General features: G+C 35.6%; 1 protein-coding gene across 2 annotated transcripts in view; it reads right to left on the bottom strand.

Moving 5' to 3' along the window:
• The window catches only part of pepd (peptidase D), a 125,253-nt gene that overhangs the window by 37,342 nt on the left and 65,468 nt on the right, over positions 1–22,443 (bottom strand). For both annotated transcript variants that reach the window (XM_012960953.3, NM_001008093.1), the window contains 1 exon segment: positions 15,743–15,820. In XM_012960953.3, coding sequence (XP_012816407.1) covers positions 15,743–15,820 — 78 coding nt within the window.

Raw genomic sequence — 22,443 nt, 5'->3', positions numbered from 1 at the left:
CTGAAAATGCTTGCCGAAAATACGTGCCATACTCATGGTGTGGCATTAGCCTAACAGTTTCTTCTGCTGAGTGCATTGGTTCTAACTGAATGTTTACAAATACCTTGTATATGTATAACAAATGTGTGCCTTTTCTCCTTTTTTAAATTTGAATAGCTACACTCATGGCTACACAGCAGCTTTGTTAATATAAACTTTAATAGGAATTTAAAGCAAAAACACACACCCTTTTTCAGTGCAGGGCGATAGATCATTATTTATTAATTACTTTTATAGTCTTTATTTTCTCGGTGTTACTGTTCCTTTAAAAACAGAGGAGTTTGAGTCGGCAGTAACATAAACTGAGGAGCAGGAGTCAAAGGATCTATGTACTGACTCCATAGCCCTGGCATATTGGAACTCAGGTAAAAGTAAAACCTTACCAAACTGTCTAGCTATCCAAGGCCACAATACTATCTTTGTTTGCAAAATAAAGAAAGAGAAGTGTAGAGCCACTTTAATATACATTTTATTCGGTAGGTGATGTTTATCCCGGTTATATGGTATGTGGAATGTTGATAAGTAATGACACAGTAATGGAGGGCACAATCCTGAAAAAGAAACTCTGCCTGGGTGCTGTGTGTTAAATTGTGCATATAGACATAAAATCAGCTCTCACAGGACTTCTGAATAAATGGAAAAAAATCTTATTTTGCACAAATAAAGATGTTTTCTATTTTTTCCATAAGTCAGTGAGAGTCTGTGAGAGCTAAGTGACTTATATATATATATATATATATATATATATATATAATATATATATATATATATAATATATATATATATATATATATATATATAATAGAAAGAGTGCCGCACACATAGGGACTTGATACAAAAGAAAAAGTGGTTTTATTGAAAAAATTCCAACGTTTCGAGCACAATCTGTGCTCTTCCTCAGGGACAAACCAACAGACCATATCCCAACACCCACAGTAAATACCCCCACCACACAAAATGGTGCAAAAAAAAGCGGCCCTGGTTACCATGGCAACCAGTGTAAACAAGCCCCACACCCACCAGAGCAAGGTAAATTCAAATGTCAACACATACGGGCAAATAGAATGGGAGTGCAATGCTAACAAACAAGGTTCAGTTTAAAATCCTGCAGCTAGTAGGCAAATTGATACATGTTGCAAAAGACATATGTTGCAAAGAACAGTTACAAAAAATGTTGCAAAAAACCCTTTGTGCTGGCTGTTTTATTTTGATATTTATATGATATTCCGTGCACAGGGGCAGCTGCAGAGCAGCGGATTTTGGAGTGTGGTGCTGTCGTGTGGACTGTTTTATATATTATATATATATATATATATATATATATATATATATATATATGCAGCAGCGTAAGCAGCATACCATAAGCCTGAGAGTATACCTGGGTGCTCGTGCGGTAATTGAAGATGTACTTTATCCAAATGACGGCACTCACAGGAACTTTGTGTGCAAAGTTCCTGTAAGTGCTATCATTTGGATAAAGTATATATATATATATATACACACACACACATAGCTATATTACAAGCATAGCTGTAACAGCCATTTAGCCCTTTAAAACACAGTGGGAATAAAAACTTATCCTATGCAAATACACCCACTCAACCTTTGTCTTGTTTTGGAACTGTCTGAATTTTAAACAACATAAAATATTTGGAATGCGGCAGATCCAGTCTGTTCTATTTTAACACACATAAAAATGAAACCACTTCATCCCTTAAAATTTATTGAGATAAAGTCTGTAAGGAACAAAACTCAAACTGTAGATCTCCTGTTGTATCCTGCAGGCTGTGGTACAGTAAAAGCTTTAGAGCAGAGAAAATATATCTAAATAAACTAAACTAAAAGGCTAAGTATGCATGGTTGTATCCAGTACAGAATCTGTAAAAAGCATAATATCAGCATAAGAATTATGAGGAGGTTGCTAGAAGGAAACAGTGGAATGAAAGGAGTTTGTAAGTTTCATAAGCCAACAGAGACTATACAGCTGAAGAGGTAGCTAGCAATGAAGGGAAGTTTTACATCTTTTTGAAAGGATACAATAGTGCAATTATGCAATGTTGATATTAGCATAAATTATTAGTGTTATTTTGCATTAAATGATCCAATATACAGTTTCATTAGTAAATAATGTTTTTTTATTTAAATGAAAAGCATATGTATATGTGAAGTTACACTCCCCTCCAAATCATCAAAAGCCTATGCTGTGTAAATGATGCAGATGCCTACATATGCGTTATATGCGCCAGGCTGGTGCTCAGTGGTGGCAATTATAGTGGGCAATTTTAAAGGGGTTACTCACCTTTAAATTAACATTTAGGGGTATATTTATTACAGTGTGTAAACCAACATCACTGGATATGTTGCCCATAGCATCCAATCAGATCTTTGCTTTTGTTTTATAACTGTTAGGTGGCCAGTAAAATCTAATTGCTTATTGGTTGCTATGGGCAACATCACCTGTGATGTTGGTTGAATTATAAGTAACCAGTGTGTATAGCTTAAAAAAAAAAAAAAAAAAAGCTTGCGGCATGTTAAAAATCTGGGGATGTAAAATCAGGGTTTTACCCAGTTTATAAACAGGGTTTATCTTTTAATCATGTTTCCTTTATAGAGACATTTCTTTTGGCAATCTGCATTTATGGATAAGTACAGATGCCATATTGTTTGCCTGAGGACCTTTAAAGAGCAAAAGAGAAAGCACTATTAAGAGTGAAGACACAGAGCTACTTGCCACAGCTACTAAATGCCAGAAAGAATTGCCTCTGCTAATACACACATAGAGACAATTAAATGATTAGAATTGTCTATTTCAGTAGCTGTGACAAGTACCTGCTACTAGTAACTCCATGTGTCTTCACCTTTATGGCTACAGAGGTATGCTGTTACCAGTATGAAGTTGGAGTCTTTCCTCTGAATGGATAGCTTCCACTTAGGGTAAAGACACACGGGGCTACTTAGTAGCAGCTACTTGTCACGGCTACTAAACGCCAGAAAATACCCTGCCATGGACAATACTGACAATTGCCTCTGCTAAAACACACTTAGGGACAGTTATCAGTAAATGACCAGCATTGTCTGTTTTTATACCTGTGACAAGTAGCTGCTACTATTAGCTCTGTGTGTCCTCGCCCTAATAATTTTGTGTTCCCGGATGTATCTGCACTACCAGCATTCTTTAACTAAAATAATCAAAGGTAAAAACATGCTGGGAGATGTCTAGCAAAATCTGGGAACCCAAGGTTAAAGGAACAGTAACACCAAAAAATAAAAGAGCTTTAAAGTAATAAAAATATAATGCACTGTTGCCTTGCACTGGTACAACTGGTGTGTTTGCTACAGTAACACTACTATAATTTATATAATAAGCTGCTGTGTAGCCACGGGGGCAGCCATTCAAGCTGGAAAAAAGGAGAAAAGGCACAGGTTACATAGCAGATAACAGACAAGTTCTGTAGAATACAATAGTGTTTTATCTGTTATCTGCTATGTGCCTGTGCCTTTTCCCCTTTGAATGGCTGCCCCCATACTACACAGCAGCTTATTTATATAAATTATAGTAGATTTTCTGCGGTAGACACACAACTTTTACCAGTGCAGGGCAGCAGCACATTATATTTTAGTTACTTTTATACACTTTCATTTTTCGGTGTTACTGTTCCTTTAAGAAACAGGGCACTAAGAGAAGAAATGCTTTATGCAGAGATAATGCTATGCCCCTATTCTTTTTTTTCCCCAATCATTAAGGGAAAATGGATGAAAGGTAAAGCTGAATTATTATTATTATACCAGTGCGTATTTCTAAAAAAAAAAAAAAAAACGTGATGAAAATGTAATGACTAAAGTAAGGACACACTACTAGCAATGTTGTTTATGTAATAGCAAATAAACATTTAAAACACTTAGCTTTGGTGAGAATCAAAGTAATTTGGATCCCATAGACAGGGTCAGACTGGGCCGCAGGGAAACATCCCAGTGGGCCCCGGTGGCCCAGTCCGACCTTTGTCAGTGCTCCCCTGACGCGTTCAATTTATACGCGCTCGGGGAGGACGTCAGGTGGGGGCCCTGCAGGGGGGTAGGGGACACGGCTGGCTGGGGCACCTGCAGGGCCCCTGGGGTGGGAGCCCCGGGTGGGCCCTCCACCCCCCAGTCCGACCCTGCCCATAGACAGTGCACAAAAACATAATACAGAAATATAAATATCCACTATTGAGCACAAAAGATATGATAGCAGCAGATAATACAAAGGATAAGGCAGAAAATGTTATGCATACACATAAGGCCCTATTTAGAATGTGTGGAAGAATGAATGGTTAGTATTTTTATTATTAAAATTATGATTAATTTAGTACAGGCGTTTGTAACCTACTGTAAACCTATTATCCACAAAGTTCCAAAATGCAGCAATGTGTGTTGCTTTAGTGTCCTGTTTCAACAAATAATTCTTCATTTTTGACTGATTTGCTTTTCCCTGTAATAATTAGATAGCACTTTGTGATTGATTGTAACTATGACAGCATACATTTATATATAAAGAATCTTAATTTTATTAAGATTTTCAGTGTGGAAATGTTTTAAAAAGCACTAATGCAAGGTACAAATCCCGAGTCCCAAGCAATCTGGTTAATTAATGTCATACATGTCATGAAAATGTCGTCCAAGTAGTAAAACGTTAATGATAACCTAGTCTATCGATAGCAATCAAGGACAAAAAGATAGTTAAATATTGATGCTTTCTCTAATGTTGCCCAAAAGAGATTCCTTAATCACCCAAAGGAAATAATTTGACATTGAAAAATCTGAACCAGGTGTTCTGTTGAAGTCTTATTCGAATTAAAACTTTTTAGAATTTGAAATGGAACTGGAAAAACTGGCAAATCCCACAATCTTTTGGCAATGTTACTTTTTTTTAACCAGAAGTGTAACTAGAAGTTACTGGACCCCCCAAAAAACTATTATTTGGGAACCCAAAACACTGGGAATACAACACAGATTTTCAGCCAGACACAGGTACAGAAACTGTTATCCAGAATGCTGGGATAAGGGGTCTTTCTGTAATTTGGATCTCCATACCTTAATTCTACCAAAAAATAGGATTGTTTTGCCTCCAATAAGGATTAATTATATGTTAGGTGGGATCAAGTACAAGCTACTGTTTTATTATTACAGAGGAAAAGGAAATCTGTTTTTAAAATTTGATTTATTTGATTAAAATGGAGTCTAAAAGAGATGGCCTTCCTGTAATTGGGAACTTTTTGAATAATGGGTTTCCGGATAATGGATCCCATACCCATTTGTATTGGGAAGGCCCTATAGGCCAATAAGATTTCGACTCTGGGGGGCCAAAATAGCCCACTACTGTACAGTAATTGGTATGTTCCTGTCCATTATTTCTTAATTTGGTTTAAAATCTCTCATTTATGGCCCAATGACAATGCTTTGCAAATACCTTCTGTTTTTAAGAATGCTTTCATTGTTTTTAATGGCTTAATAATGTAGAAATCAAGAAACATGTCTGTAGCTGGCATCTTAAAAGCACCTACTCTAGCTTTACTTCAAAACTCAGTGGGTAAGTAATCTATGATATAACAAAACTATAAAGCAAAATATAACTTCTTTCTCAGAATTCCGGCTGTTTTTCATGCAAAAGACCTTTGTCAATAGCTGTGCTCTCCTCCAAACAACTGCACTTATGATAAATACTTTAGCTGAAAATTAAACAAAATGAATAATGTGCTTTTGCATCCACAGGAAAATGTGTGTCAACAGACCTTATTGTGTGCTGCGGAGCCTCAGGGCACATCAGTGAACATGTGCTGCCATACAGTGGAACACAGAACCATAATGGGCAGCAATTGCATGTCCAATCGCTTGCACGCGTGCTGAGGTACACATGGGCCCTAAGGCAAACTGAATCTAACTAACCATAATTGCAACTTTGCAGCCCTGATTTACAAATTAAACTCTCATTAACTCGATTACTTCATATAAGACTGAACCCATAACAGCAAGAGTTTATAAAACATATCGTTGTGCACAGACATTAACAGAAGTGTGACATTCTGCCTATAGTGCAGATAATAGGGATTTTTGGGCTTCCTTTCACATTCCCTAGGCATAGCCTAAACATGTTGGAAAGATCTTCAAAAGATCCCTGGCCAATAAATCCTATATACTCACAAACGATCAAGACAAGGCTTGTTTAGTTCAGATTTCCTCCAATTATTATTTTATAGACCTAGATTTGGGATGCAATTTAGTTGCTGATATCATACATTTTAAAATTATTTTAATAAACACTTTTGCCGATTAAAGTTGTTTATACAATGTTTTGCTCACCCACCCAGTATGGGACATTTTATGTGGAATGTGTGAGACTTGGGAATTTCCAGATAAGATTTATTTTCTGTAATTTTTATATCTAAATGTAGTAGAACCCATTTTTTTTTGTTAGTGTGTTGCGGTTTAGACATTCTGAGCGCAGTTTGGGTAATAAGATTCTGGACAAAAGTTTGCATACCTGGATATTTAGACGTGTGTGGTGTCATCAGAACAACCTATACACAGCATGTGTTCTTTGTGTACAAGTACTCTTGCTATTTTTAACTATTCTGGGCTACTGGATATTGAAAATGGAACAGCTATATAGTGCCATCTAATGCCTGAAGGTGGCATTGCAGGAGAAATGCAATGCTCAGTACTTGCCATCCCTTGGCTCATTTACTAAGAAAACTGCAAAAGTGCACATACCCAAAAGAGCCAACCATAATTTGCCTTTGATAGCATGACTTGAACTACATTTCCCAAGAATCCTTCTGCCCCAAGATTTAGTTGTATAACCAATGTGTGGACATATGCGGACTGTTCAATCTTTTCCTCTTGTATAGCTTGTATTTCTGTTTAAAATCTTTATGTTCGGTGTATGCACCCATTTACTGTACAGCACCATGAAATGTTTGGCTCTCTAAACATGTGTTGTTGTGTATATGTTGTAATTATAATAAAATATGAAATGATAAATTATTATCATGAAGACTGCTATCTTGACCTGCGGGCCATGCAAAGTGCTGTGAGCCCAGCACCCTCTGAGGACCAAAGTTTAAAAATATATCAAAAATATATCTTGTAGATTGCAAGCTCTTTTGGGCAGGGCTCTTTTCACCTCTTGTATCGGTTATTGTTTGCTTTATATGTTACTCTGTATGTCCAATGTATGAAACCTACTTATTGTACAGCGCTGCAGAATATGTTGGTGCTTTATAAATAAATAGTAATAATAATAATATCAAACAATTCTCTAAAAATGTTACCCTCCTTTTTACAATAGTATAAGGGATATTAGAGCAGGATTACAGGATACTGAACATCTTGCTTTTTCTAGAATGTTTTGTGTATTTCATTGTGCTTTAGTTCTGTTCCTCCTCATTTATATCCCCTATATATTAAGTGTGCAATTAATGACTGGTCTTACACCCAGCAATCACACTATACATGAATCTTTTATTCTCATTCAGTTTGTGATCTTAACATAAAAAAAAACCGTTTAGATAAGCCAAGTAATTTTGGTCCTGACTATGACTCTTGACAAAAAAAAAAGAATGACATTTGGCATTTTATTGTCTCAAAGGACATTATTGCCCCCTAGTGGACAACTTTTTTTTATCATTAGAGAGCATGTATGGGACACTGACCAACAGCAATTTGCAAAATAAACAGAGTTGAAAACTGCTTTATTCCCAACAGACAGAATTTCATGGCAGATATCTATTCCCATTTGTATGTCTCATTTATTTATTAGGTAACAGTACAGTATTGTGAAGCGCTAAAAATTATGTCACCAGAGGGGGTGGAAAATTTAGCTGGATGCAAACAGCCTCACAGCAGCATCTACTTAGAAGAGAACATTGTTTATAGGTCCCCCACTTGCATTTGTGTACCAAGCCAAAGACTATGACAAAGCAGCGCCTACTGCATTACAGCCACATGAGTCAGCATGGCACCGGGCATGGAAATATGTTTAAAGAAACCCCACTCATGCTAACTCTATGTTTATCAGCACAGGAATAAGAAACTTTAAAGGCAATATTACTTTTTGGCAATAAACATCCATTTATTTGATATCTAAAATGAAGAAATGCTTGGTTTGTTTCCATACTGTAATTCTCAGCAGTGTACTTTTTATAGTATGGCAGAGGGGGATTGGTGGGCACGGGGCTAATGTGGCACCACATCAAGGACAGCTATAGGAATATGCAAAAATAGATGAGTAGGGCAATTAAAGAAACGTGTGAAAACGCCTCTCTTAAATGGCCCAGGAAATGATGAAAAGCTGATGTCCATTACTGGAAAACAGCCATCAGAAGACATCTACCAATGTACAAAAGTTACAGTAATAAACATGTGGCCACCTTGCCACTTGTTATATAAAAGTTAATGTTGCTACCCCATCAAGCTGAACATTGGAGATTTTCTTCAATTAGATAGAAAGACAGTGTGTGACATATTTGTATGTATGTATGTATGTATGTATTTATTCATTTAGCCACAAGTGTATGCAGTGCAAATTTTCCACCTACATCACTACAATTGTGGGGAAATTCTTTCAGAAAACTCGCTACATCTCTCTTGCAACAGTGTACAGTTATGATTTTTAGGGAAAAAAAGAGATGAGTTGTGAAGATATGACTGGTTAACTGAGGGAACATTAGTAAAGGTAGACTAGTAGAAAATGCACAATTTAGTAAATATGCTGCTTTGTCTTGGAGAAGAATGTCCTAAGATGTAACTTCTGTATCAGCCATTACCTAACTGTAACAATTTTGTTAGAATAAAGATAAAATAACAGGGCCAAAACAAAACAGAGTTAATGAGTAAATGGCAAAAATGTACCAGTGGCTAAATTATAAAGTGTGCTTTCAGATAACAGTAAAAAGTAAAATGCCCTCCACAAAAAAATAAAGGAAAAGTGTGCTACAGCTCTTTCATTAGGATCTATTTGATGGGCAATATGCTTAAGTAAAGCTGTGTACACAATTGTGTCAATGCCCCATAACTGTAATAACCTCCTACTTGTGCCTGCACCCAAAAGCACTGAATACGCTTGGGTGCAGGCACAAGTAGCCGATATCTGCTGAAAATGTGAAGTCTAGCTTTTTGGCGAATATTGCCTTTGTGTGTCTGCACCCAAGCGTATTCAATGCTTTCGGGTGCAAGCACAAGTATGAGGTTTTTACAGTAGCGGGGCATATTCTTGGCAATGCCACCCCTCTGCTCCAATCTGACTTATGGAGTGTCTGCATCCAGTGTGCAGATTTTGGTGCAGAAATGCATGAATATGAATTTTTGCACAAAAATCCACTTGTGTGCCTGCACCCAAGCCAACAGTGTCTCTGGCTGCAGGTATATCAGCCTGCATATAAAACATCCTGTGTGGCAGTAGCCCAATGTACCGACTTCCTGATGTTCAAATCTCACTTATTCATATAATTGTGTACAAAGCTTTACCCAAGCATACTGGCCTTTAAATAGGTCCATATGTAGCACTTCAACATACCGAGGCTTAGTTAGTAAACGAAGTTACTAAACTCGGGTTATGACAATTATTAATGTTATGACTTTTCTGAACGCATATCTTTATTCAGAGAAAAGCTTCATGACATACTCCAGAGATGTTTTATATTGAATGATTACCACTGGTATTCTATTATTCCTAATGAGCATGCCTAATTACATCCTGGCTAGAAAAACTGTATGAATGCCTGAAATAATATATTCAAGCATTCAGAACATTTTGGCATTTGAAAAACAGCTATAAATATTGTAATAAAAAAATTACTGAATAGCAGAATGAATAATGCATATTGCTTTTGCCCTGAAATTTGCAGCACACAGAACACAATTATAAAACCATATGAGCACTGTATAAAATATATGGCTGTTCAACATACTTAAAAGCGCATAGTTAAGTGGCTGACCTAAGAGCTGCTGTAATGAAGGCCCAAAGGAAAGGCTAAGGACGTTTTTCACTCTTCACTGCCATATTTTTTATACAAGACAATCAATGCTATCCTATGCAATATTTATATTTAGAGATCTCCTGGAATTGGCAAGCTGTGCACAAGTGTTTTAGTGCCCAACATAAATTGTTTATTAAGAGTTAAAGAGTGCTTTTGATGTAACAAGAGAAATAATTTTAAATAACAACCATTCCTTTAGGTTTTGATGAATTATTATTTGATTTTTGGTTTAAAGCAAAATTCATGCTCCCAAATGGGAAACTATACAAAAGCTAAACACCAAACAGGGTTTACTTTCCCTTTTAAAATGTCCTACCCGTTATTAAAGGCATTGTTTCCTTTCCAACACATACATTTAAATACAACTCCTAAATAATCTCATTGGAGGCTGCAGGCTCCTGTGCCTGCCAAATATAGCTGGCAGACGGAAATCAGAGTCTTTTCCAGGCACATTAGTCAAAAGCAATAAGAAGTGTGTGACCCAATGATTAAAGCACACAGCAGAAAGCAGTCACTGCAATAATTGGAGTACTCCCTGCCAAACCTGCTCCACTTCTATTTTCTTAAATGGTGCTTACATTTAGGTTATATAGCACTGCAAAAGTTCTCCAATATAGGTTTTTTTTGTTGGTGTATATAGAAATCTGGTAAAACATTACTAGTTCATTCATCCAGTTTAAATCAAGTGCTGGCATTTGCCTTTTTCAACAATCTCCAACAAGCAAAATGAGAGGTGGAAGTGGACAATTAGGCATTTTTAGGAAACCAAAATAAAAATGGTGCTACAAAATGAGTGTGGGAGAGCAATGCTTATAGTTGTATGTGTGTATAATCTGGGATTGCATCCTCTAAAGCCAAGGTCTATGGATTACAACTGCTATCACTTTAAATCTCTGTGAGTCCCAATCCAGGCAGGAAGAAAAGCAGCCCATACTTCTGGATCCAGTGCAGGCAACCACCAAAGGCAGGTGATATGCATAAAGATCCACTACAGGGGGCGCAGCATGAAATACCCATGTATAAGAGCGCCTAGACTGCAATCCTTATGGGAGGCATTCATGCTGATTCCAATATCTCTGAGTTAGAGTGCATGTTAAGTGCAAGCTCAGAGGGATATTGACCCTGTTTTGTCTTGCCTATATGAAAAAGAGCAGCATTTCCAGGGCAAGTGAGGGAATACAGGGTTATGGGAGATAGCTCTCAGTACAAGTGAGGGAATACAGGGTTATGGGAGATAGCTCTCAGTACAAGTGAGGGAATACAGGGTTATGGGAGATAGCTCTCATTACAAGTGAGAGAATACAGTGCTATGGGAGATAGCTCTCAGTACAAGTGAGGGAATACAGGGTTATGGGAGATAGCTCTCAGTACAAGTGAGGGAATACAGGGTTATGGGAGATAGCTCTCAGTACAAGTTGATCCAGGGACTGGTCCGATCACCATCTTGGAGTCAGGAAGGAATTTTTTCCCCTCTGCGGCAAATTAGAGAGGCTTCAGATGGTTTTTTTTGCCTTCTTCTGGATAAACTAGAAGTTAGGCAGGTTATATATAGTCATTATGGTTGAACGTGATGGACGTATGTCTTTTTTCAACCCAACTTACTATGTCACTATGTAAATGATTTTTAGAAGACTTAAGATGCGGAGATCCAAATTACAGAAACCGCAGATCCGAAGTGTTCTGGATAATAGATCCTATACCTGTACTGCTATTTTCTGCAATTGAATTTAAAAAAAAAACCCCATAAAACCCATTTAATATTTTAACTAATTGTATTGGAAAGTTACTTAGAATTTTTTCTTTTATTATACAAAAATCCCTTTATATATAGGTATCTATTATTGTTTTATTTACTGCTCCGGTGTGAATTGTGTTTGAAATATTTGTTTCAAGCAACAGAATAATACATCTCATATCTGAACTTTAACTGTAAGTATGAATGGATAATGGTGATCATCAGTCTATACCTGTCCTGTTGTTGTTACAGTATTTTATACAAAATAAAGAATTCTGAGAAATGTATATATGTTGTGATATTTATCCTGCCGAGTAAAGTTGCTGACAGGATGATTCTAAAACGTTTCAGTAGAGGGCTCTCATTCACTTTGTTTAGAGAGCAGATATCTATTTACAAAGAGCTCAGGCATAGGCTTGTAGACTAAGCATCACAGCAGTTGCTGTGCACTCATATAGTATTATTTGTGGTGCTGAAGATTTGCTAACATTAGGGACATCTTAATAGCCTATATTCACTCTGCTGCAGCACACTTAAAAATTAGGAGAAGCCTTTTGTTTCTCCCTGCTTCTTTTTCTTTTTTCTTTACATTTATTTTACACAATATTTTCAACGGTTAGAATAAAAACAAACTGAAAAAAAGTCTAGAAGTGCTTGTTTATGAAAGCTTATATTCTGAAAAGCAGTGCTAGATAAAGGAAAATTTAAAGGGTTAATTTTGTAGAAATGAACAAGGAGAACAGGCAGTTAATGTTGTGTCTGGACGAAAGATTTCTAGAAAGACTATAGATTTATAGATTTAGGCAGTAGTTTGAATGATAGATTGGAATAGAAATAAAAGGGCTCAATAGAATATAAGTAATAAAAATTAACAATAAAGTTAACAATGTAGCTGCCAGGTTCAGTAACCCCTATTTGAAAGCTAGGAAGGGCAGAAGAGGAAGGCAAAGTTGCTAGGAACAGGACATTCTATAACAGTAAAAGGTAACAAAGGTTAATCACCCCTTTTAAGAGATTAAACTAGAACAATTCTAGTAGAACTGTGAACCCAAAGCCCTTTAAGGGCTGACATGAAATATTGAACTGGAGAATCCAGCAGTTTTATTTATTTTTGTGTTTATCAAAAACTTTCTGACAAGTCAAGAGAGCTTCAATAAATGTACAAATTCATAAAAGCTGATAAAAATGTAAATTCAAAAAAATGTGTTTCACTGCTAAATTGTGAAGTGTAAAAGTATTGTTAACCCTTTCATGAGCAGTACCAATGTATAGAAAAGTTAACAACAGGTTAAAGGGGCCCTTTGCCAAGTTAAAATACCCCCAGTCCAATACTGCGAGTGAAGTTGAATTTATAAGAAAATGTTATTGGCGTATCACACTAGTACTAATTTACACAAATAAAAGGCTAATAGAGTAAAGAAATTTAATTTAAATCAATAAAATATAACATTCACAGTGAATAGTGTTAAATAGTGCTAAATGTTTAAAATGAAATTACTGTACAATATCAATGCCATGTGGTTGAACTAGTTAAAAATATTATGTATTACTTATATTCAGACTTAGAACACCATCAAAGGAATTGAATTAATTTATTAATCTAAAAATAACTGGTGATGGTGGTGCTATAATTCTCTCATTACTGCCACATAAAAAAGAATAGGTCAAAAAATAACTAGATAATTGAGTTGCCAAAAAGAGTGTAAAAAAGTAATACAATTCTCTCAACACAGCTGGAGTTAAATAAATGAATTATCTAAACTGTTTTAGTAGCCTTTAGGAATGATGCTTCACAGTGCAGGAAGTGATCCCTCATCCAGAAAACCCCACGTACCATGCATTCCGTATAATAGATCCCATAGATGTTTAGCTAATATTTGCAGAGATCTGTAACCTTAATTTCACTAGCTGGGGTGTTGAAAAATGTGTGAGGCTTTGATGAAAAAACATGCTTCACAACAATAATGAAAACTAATAACTTAAAATAAGCTTAAAATATCACAATTTACCTTGGACCTAGACAATTAAAAAGTGTCAAATAAAGGTATAATTAAATTACTTTGGCAACACTAATGAGCAGATTGACTAAAATGCATGCTGAAAAACCTAAGGGATGTTACAAACGGGCATTTTTTTTAATGCATATAGGGGCACATTTATCAAAGTACGATTGAGTCTGAATACAAAAAATGTGTATTTTTTTTCTATGTTTTCTAACTGTGTGTATTTTTTGCAACTTTTTTGTTAATTGGTGTGACTTTCGTACTTTGCGACAATTTGCGCAACAAAATCGTATTTTTCGCAATGAATATCAAAGTTTCGGATCCATTAAAGCTTTGTTATCGTGACTTTCCTTGGGTTAAGTTGGAGCTGCAGAGTGCCATTGAGTCCTATGTGAGGCTTCCAAAAACATGCACAGAAGGATCAAAGTCAGAAAGGTTTTCCCGCCGTTTACAATTGTTCGGATACAAAAATTTTGTGACTTTCAGAACGCTATTACGATATTATCGTGACTATTACGATTTTTTTTGTAAGCATTTTCGGGACACTTCCGATCATCAGAAATTATCATATTTAATCTGAATTTTTCCCATTTCGTGATTCAAAGTTCTTGCTACTTGATAAAGAGGCGAGAACCTCGAAACGTTGTAATGCAATTGTCCTGCACAGCGCAGTAAAGATTTTTCATTTAAATGAGTCTGGACCTTTTTGTTTCTTTCTGTATTGTCCGTGAGTTCGGACTAGGTCTTCAGACTGGTACGTTAGCTCCACTTCAGTTTGTACATATATATATATATATATATATATATATATATATATATATAGCAAGAACAAACGGAGCACACCCTATTGAAATTCAAATGCCCAGGGTGCTGGCTAAAAAATATAAAGCAAGAAAAAAGAGCTGCACTCACCAGGACTTGGCAAAAATATAGTAAGTTTATTTAAGCAAAGAGATCCAACGTTTCGAGCACTAACTGTGCTCTTCCTCAGGGAAAAGAGGAAGAGCACAGTAAGTGCTCGAAACGTTGGATCTCTTTGCTTAAATAAACTTACTATATTTTTGCCAAGTCCTGGTGAGTGCAGCTCTTTTTTCTTGCTATATATATATATATATATATATATATAAAAGCTGGCCAAGACTGGTGCATTTAATGTGCAAACATAATTACTATTTTTTTTTGCAGTGCGAATATATGCGAAACATTTTTCAATGTCATATTCACAAATGTGAATATTCACATGCACACTCTGCATCCAAGTTATGCCACAACTTTGGTGGCAGAAAAAAATATTTGCTAAACTGATTTAATTGCGCATTTATATTCACAAAGTGAAATCAGCGCTATATTTGCAAACAATAAAAATGCACAGAGGGCCTGCTCATGCAAATCGCAATCACATTTGCAAATTTTTGTGCACAATTTGCATTTCACTGCAATTCACAAACATTTGAAAGACAGGCAATGCAGTGCAAAATGTAAGTGTTTAGGGGAAAACATGCGCAAAACACCCATTTGAGAAAGAAATATGCGCTGTACAGATTTTATAAATGACCCCCAGTATAAATAGAACCAGAAAATAATGGCGTTAGTCATCTGATGCACTCAAACCTGTGTCTCAAACATGTGTCAAACACACATGAGTTTTTAAGGATTTCCTAGCAGTTTTAATTTTACTTAACACCTTCCTGACAGTCGGGCTTTTTAATGAATTTACATACATATTAAAGCAGAGCAAATAAGTGCCAGTTCCTCAAATGGGTTCAACTGCTGTGATTAAACACCACCCTGTTTTCTAGTGTCTTTAACACCACTCCAAATTCAAGTTAATTTTGAGATTGGTCCTAAGGACAAGATTTTGATGCTTTCAGACTTACAAGTATTTTTTGTGCTGTAACACTTATGTGGAGAATATAGTTTTAACATTCAGATTGTCAGTGTCAGTAACTTACCACATATTACCATCCATCAAGGTCTTATCATTAGGAGCTCCTGCGTGTCCGTAATGCAAAACTGAAGAATTTTCACCACTGGGAGAAATAAATACAAAAGTATTAAAGAAAAAAAAATTAAAATGTAAACATTTCACAGACTTTGCTTATTGCTATAATTTGTCATACATTTCTTTAAAGGAGACATTTTATATAAAGTTCATATTGAGTTATAATATGCACCCAACCTAAAAATGTGAAATGATGCAGAAAAAAAGATGTTTTTAAAGCATTTTACCTCCTAAAACTGTCATTATATGAAAGCTGCAGAGACAACTTCTCAAGTCAGAAGCCAGAATGAAATGAAAGATGGGAGTGCCGCTTCAGTCTCCCACAGGAAGTGGTCACAGCACTGACTGACAACACAGTTTTTAAGCAGTTATGGACATATTTGATCCAAAAGGTATTAAAATAAAAGCACTTACTTCTATTTTACATGGTTTAGTGCATTGTAAAAATTCATGGTATATGTCCCCTATACTTGCTAAAAAGTGCCATTTGATAAAGTCTCAAATCTCCAATTTATTGTCTTCTTACAATATTTAGTTGTAACTATGATTCAGTTCAGGTGAAATGTTTATCTGTATATGTAAACCGGTAAGTTTTTGTATGTGTATCCCTTTACTCTTTTAAGTGCAGCGGCGAGTGATGGGGCAATATACATAATGGCAAAAACAATAATAATAATAATTACAAGGCTTTCACTGTGTAAAATGTAAATAAAAAGAGAATGGGATGATTTGCAAAACACGTAAACCCTATATTAAATTACACATAGTACAAAGACAACATATTGAAAATTCAAACTAAAAAATTTTGTTTTCTGAAAAATATATGCACATTTTGAGTTTGATGCCAGCAACACATTTAAAAAAAAAAAAAGTTGCGTAAGACAAAAAAACAGAACAAAAAAAAAAAATTAAATAAAAAGTACATCTTTGTACTATTTTCTATTAAGTATAGGTTTGAAATTATTTGCAAATAATTCCAATCTGTGTGCAGATTTTATTTACATTTTACACAGTATCCCAAACAGGCTATTAGTAATAATAATAAAATTTGGGAAAAACATTTTCCTTAAGGCCCGCTTAGACAGATGACCTTCTCAACGTGCTGAAATGGGAACATCATGTAAAACTGTCCTTTGGCACAAACCACTTAACTGTTAGATGAACAGAAAGTACTATCGTAGAAATATCAAAACGACAAATCATTTTAGCTCATTTATTAACAAAATGACAGATTATTCCCAAAACAGTAATTGCAGCAACCAGTAAACACATACATGTTGATCATTCATCATTTTCCTGCAGGTAGAATAACAAACAGAAATTTCTTAATAATTGCTATGGGATGCTACATGGGGCAAAATTGATATAATGTTTGTAAATAAACTCCACTGATTCCACAGTCTATGGTACTGCTGGGATCCAGTGCCGATGACTAGTCACACCAGCAAAAACGCCTTAATGACCCACACAAAATTTTAGGTGTCACAGCTAGACCCTCCAAGAACATGGTACTTGGGCACACTAAAGTAAAAGTAAAGTAAAATCTAATAATGGGCAGAAGAGAGTTAGCATTAAAAGGGGTACCTGTCACCCTAAGAAATAATTCCAAATGACTTTCTATCATGTTAGTTAAGCAAAATAAACTTTACACAGTATAAATTATTAACATATTGTTTCCTTTAATCTATGAATTCACAAACACAGTAAGCATACAGACACCTTTTCATGGGCACTGTTATTAAGGCAGGTTTGGTATCACCCCAATTCCTTGTTTATGTGCCAGAATGGAGCACCTAATGCACATGCCCATGTTACACATTTATATACAGTGAGGAGAGAGAGGGAATGCGAGGAGTGCAGTGACATCTAGGTAGTGCTGAATGGAAAGTGAAAGTAATTTCTTGCAATATATGATTGACAGCAGAGATTTTAAAAAAATGTAAAAACATTTATAACAGGTATTGATATTTTCATAAATAAAAACTTGGGTTTCATGGTTAATTTCCAAAGGACTTTTCTTATACAGCTTTTTGTGTGGCTGACAGGTCCCCTTGTGAAAATGAATGTGAAAGGCATACTGCTGTCAAAATAAAACGTGTTAACTTTATTAATTTTTTTAAAATGTACATCATTGTTTTCCATGGATTTGACCATATATTATCCATATAACCCCCATGACACCTATACTGCATCCTACACATATTTAACAGGAAAGTTGCATACTATTTTACAGAAAGATCCCTAGTATAAAGTAAGATTTGAAGTGACATATAGCTAGGTAAATAGATTACAACTTGTGCATTTAAAAAAAATGCTCTGTAAATAGATATAAAATCTATACTTGTGCACCTCTATTTGCCTGTTCTAGAACAGATACGATGCTTTTCTGTTCATTTAACAAGGGGTAAGGACAATAACTACTTTGCACTTGTTAGGTTACTGCCCTTTACAGTTCCTATTATGGTGATTTTTATTATGAAATGCCTTGTCAGAGAAATGTACCTTGTGTTTTGTCTAAGGAGCTGTGGCAACAAAATGCTTAACTGTGAGAATGTGAGAGAAACAACTGTCATCTTAAGTCACTTAGGGAAAAGAGTATTATAATCTTGTGATGGAGAAGTAAAATGAAGGCTGACAATGAATCATTATGTATATAGAAGGGGAAACTGCATATTTATAAAGCATTGCAACTGATCTATACATAAATTTAAATCATAATAAATGTCAGAGGAAAAATCAAGATAAAGAACTGACATAATGGCATGTAGCAGAAAGAAAAAACTGTCATTGAAACTCTTCTTCCACTTCATAAATTCCTTTTGATGATGATCCTTAATTTGCCTATTCAGCTTTCATTATCAGTACTGGGCACTTACATCAAAGTAAAGGCAATTAAAAAAAGTAATACACAATCCAACCCTTAGGAGCAGATTTATCAAAATGTGAGATTAGATCTCACCACAGAAAAATTCACTTTCTATTTAGCCTTAATATAGTGACCTAAGTAAATTAATATTTTTTTGGGGGGTGGGAGTAGTTATAAGTACGGGGAGAAAACTTTGCAACTTAAATGTGTCTCATGATGAAAAATCAACTACCTGGGTTAATTTGAAACCCCATATAGGTGGGATGTTGTGTGGAACACGAAAACTACTGTTACTGGAATAGGATGTGAGATTTATTTTTTATATGTAACAGATGTGTATAGAAATACCAGTGTCTATAATTGAAAGGAGGAGTAATGAGCATTCATTATCACTGAGGTACCCAAACTGAAGCTGACTAAAGGTAGGATTTATAATATGCACACCTAGATAGATGAAAGGCAGAATGTACAATGGATTGTGGAAATTGAGAGTATTTCACTCCTTGAAAGAGAGCATCAGGTTTTTTTAAACTGTGCCTATTGTATTACACTGTCCTATGTCTATCTTGATGCATGCAGTGACCATGCTGATTACTTAAATGTAACTGTTATAGATCATAAAGCCTATGGCACCAGTCTGTGGCAATGGCTCTTGACTGCAATGGTGCCAAGGCTGTGGATTGACATTTTCAGTTTTTAAATGATCCTGTCACATGTTTAGTGCCAACTTTTGGCATGGCAAGATGGCTTACAAAGAGAGAGAAGTTTTCTGACGTAGTCTGTAGTACCAAAACAAGGGCTGTATTGCACTCAAAGGCACCGTATTTACACAGTATCGTGTACAATGCCTAATAATTACATTTTCATCATTATATGCATGCTACATAACTAGTCTTTCCAGGAGTGGTGACAGGTTACTTCATCAAGCTATATCATTTAGCTGTACTGTCAGAATGATGGAAAATGTATTTTTCTATGTGCAAAATCTGCTGTTGTGGTCTTTCAATTACCACCAGTTTTTGGCTGCCACTGTAATATTCGCATGCTTATAAGCAAATGGGTATTATAGATAAACTGCCACTGGTGACATTTGTTATACATTTTCATTTAAGAACAGCATTAAAATGCAATTGTATGTTAAAGCAGAATGAATTAAACCTTGTAAGAGCTATCTTTTCAAAATATTTATTTATGGGATTTTATTCGTAGAGTTTTCCTTACTGATATGAGACCTAGGAATGGTTGACAGGCTCTCTCTGAAGTATTTTGACGTTTACAGAGCTGAACATGTAACCATTGTGACAGTTTAGGAAAAAATATAATCTATTTTTCTTTTTCATTTCTGTTCTGCAGAGATTGAAAAACAAAGGGCACAAATACACCCCTGGAGAACAGTAAAAGTGCAAACCATTAAACCGTGTGATTTGTACCGGTTACCCTAGTGTATCTTGACGGCCTGGAAGGACAGCGTAAACATGGCAGCACACAAAGCCCATGGATAGGTTACAGATTATAGGTGTGGGTATAGAAATGAAGTCCATTAAGCAAACAAACAAGAATCCAATGCAAACTGAAGCTGAATCTACAAATATTGTTTTTGCTGCACTAAACGAAGAAACTTCATAGTGGGTACTAAGGAAATGTTTAAATCTGTCTTTTAAACAGAGTTTTCCAGCAATGTAAACTGACTGACTGTCAGCCAGACTCTAAATACAATTTTCCCCTACTAGAAAGTTTTTTCGTACCATGGCAATTGGTCATTTAGTCGAACGGCCAGGTTAGAAGATTTTAGTCAGATAAAGATAAAATCTGCGCATGTATTGTGTATCGGACAATATCCTTAGGGGACCTACAAGTCACTTTCATACAACTGGTGTCTGCCAACTATTTTATGTTCAGAACATCTAGATGGATTTATCCTACAATTTCAGTCTGAATGTTAGTTTCAGATCATTGCATTTAAACGTATGACCAATATCTGAACGTTAGTCAGAAGAAGACTAAATTTGAATAGCAACCTTTACACTATGCATTAATGATCTGAATGACATATTTTTCACACTGCAACTCAATTGTTCCTGTGTGGGAAAAATTGAGATTGGAATCTCAAACCATCATTATATTTTAACCATTGCTTTTGCCTAGTAAAAAAATAACATGGAATAATAAATATATGGCCCCTCAGTATTTGCCAGGGAAGCTTGAAGAAAATGTTTCAAACCATGATAATGTAAATCTAGGTTGCTGGAATAGTATTCTCCTATTGTAAATTCTTTTTAGAAGAAAATGGATCTGCTTAGAAAATGATATCATTAAGATGTACTTTAAAAGAATAAACGAACAATTTTTTTCATAAACTGCTTCTGAAAAATCTAACACTCATCTACACACGTTGCAAGTGTGAGCCTATTATTATTCAGTGATAACTATCTTACACACAATACAAAATAACAAGTAAGTAATACTTGTGCTATCTCCCAAAAGTTAGCATAAAATAATTTGACATGTGTATAAATAATACTCCTGACATATTTATGATTACAGGTATAGGACCTGTTATCCAGAGTGCTCAGGGCCTGGGGTTTTCCAGATAATGGATCTTTCTGTAATTTGGGTCTGCATACTTCAAGTCTACTAAAAAATAATTGAAACATTAAATAAGCCAAATAGGATTGTTTGCTTTCAAGAAAGATTAATTATGCATTAGTTAGGATCAAGTACAAGGCACTGTTTTATTATTACAGACAAAAAGGAAATCATTTTCAAAATTTTTAATTAATTGATTAAAATTGAGTCCATGGGAGATGGCCATTCCGTAATTTGGAGCTTTCTGGATAATAGGTTTCCGCATAACGGATCCTATACCTGTACTAGTGCAAAAAGGAGCACAACTGATACCAAACCAAAGAAAGAATAACAAACTATGGCAGTGTTGGCATTTCAGTCAAGAAGTTTATTTGCATGTCAGGCTAATGCCAGACGAGGCGTAGGGCGGATATTTTCGGCAAGCTGAAAAGCGCTTGCTGAAAATATCCACCCTACGCCTAGTCTGGCATTAGCCTTACACTTTACTTGTGATGTTGCTCATAGCAGCCAATCAGGTGCTTTGCTTAGGTTTTCCAACTTCCGAATTTCTGATTGGTTACCCTGGGCAACATCACCAGTAATGATTTACTCCACTTTTTACACAACATGATAGATATACCCTTGAATGTGTTAATTCTTCTTTTAAAAAATTTTGACCCCTTTGATGACAGGCAAAAGGCAACTCTGACAGCAGTTCTTCGTAAGGTCACCTGAGTGCTCAAAATTCTGTGTGGGTCATAAACATTAAATATGTAACAATCATTTTAACTGACCTTACAGCAAATTCCTAGCATTGCCATAGTAATAAATAGTTAGGACTACCATATGACCACTGAAACCAAGTGTTTTGCTCTTGGTAGTGGCAGAGGATTAAGTACTATGAAACCAGTCCCTTGCTCAGGAGATACATATTCCAAAAAATGCTACCATGCAGGGAGGTGCCAGCCTATAAAAAATAACCACAGGTAAATAGTTAGGACCAGCATATGCGATTTACCTTGACGTGGTATGATGGCTTGTCAATTTTATGATGAAAATTTTGTAACTAAAAACCCAGTGAAACCCAGTGCATTGAACAATGTGCATTGTATGTTCTCACAGTGTCACTGGCTAGGGACAAGCAAAATGCTCTGGCTCTCACCTCCATCCCCACAAGCTCCTCCCATTTTGAATGGGCCTGGGATTGATTTGGAGACCTC

The sequence above is a fragment of the Xenopus tropicalis genome, chromosome 4 (assembly GCF_000004195.4).
Source record: "Xenopus tropicalis strain Nigerian chromosome 4, UCB_Xtro_10.0, whole genome shotgun sequence".
NCBI lineage: Eukaryota > Metazoa > Chordata > Amphibia > Anura > Pipidae > Xenopus > Xenopus tropicalis.
The sequence above is the reverse complement of the archived record's forward strand: the minus strand, read 5'-3'. Positions and strand labels throughout refer to the sequence as shown.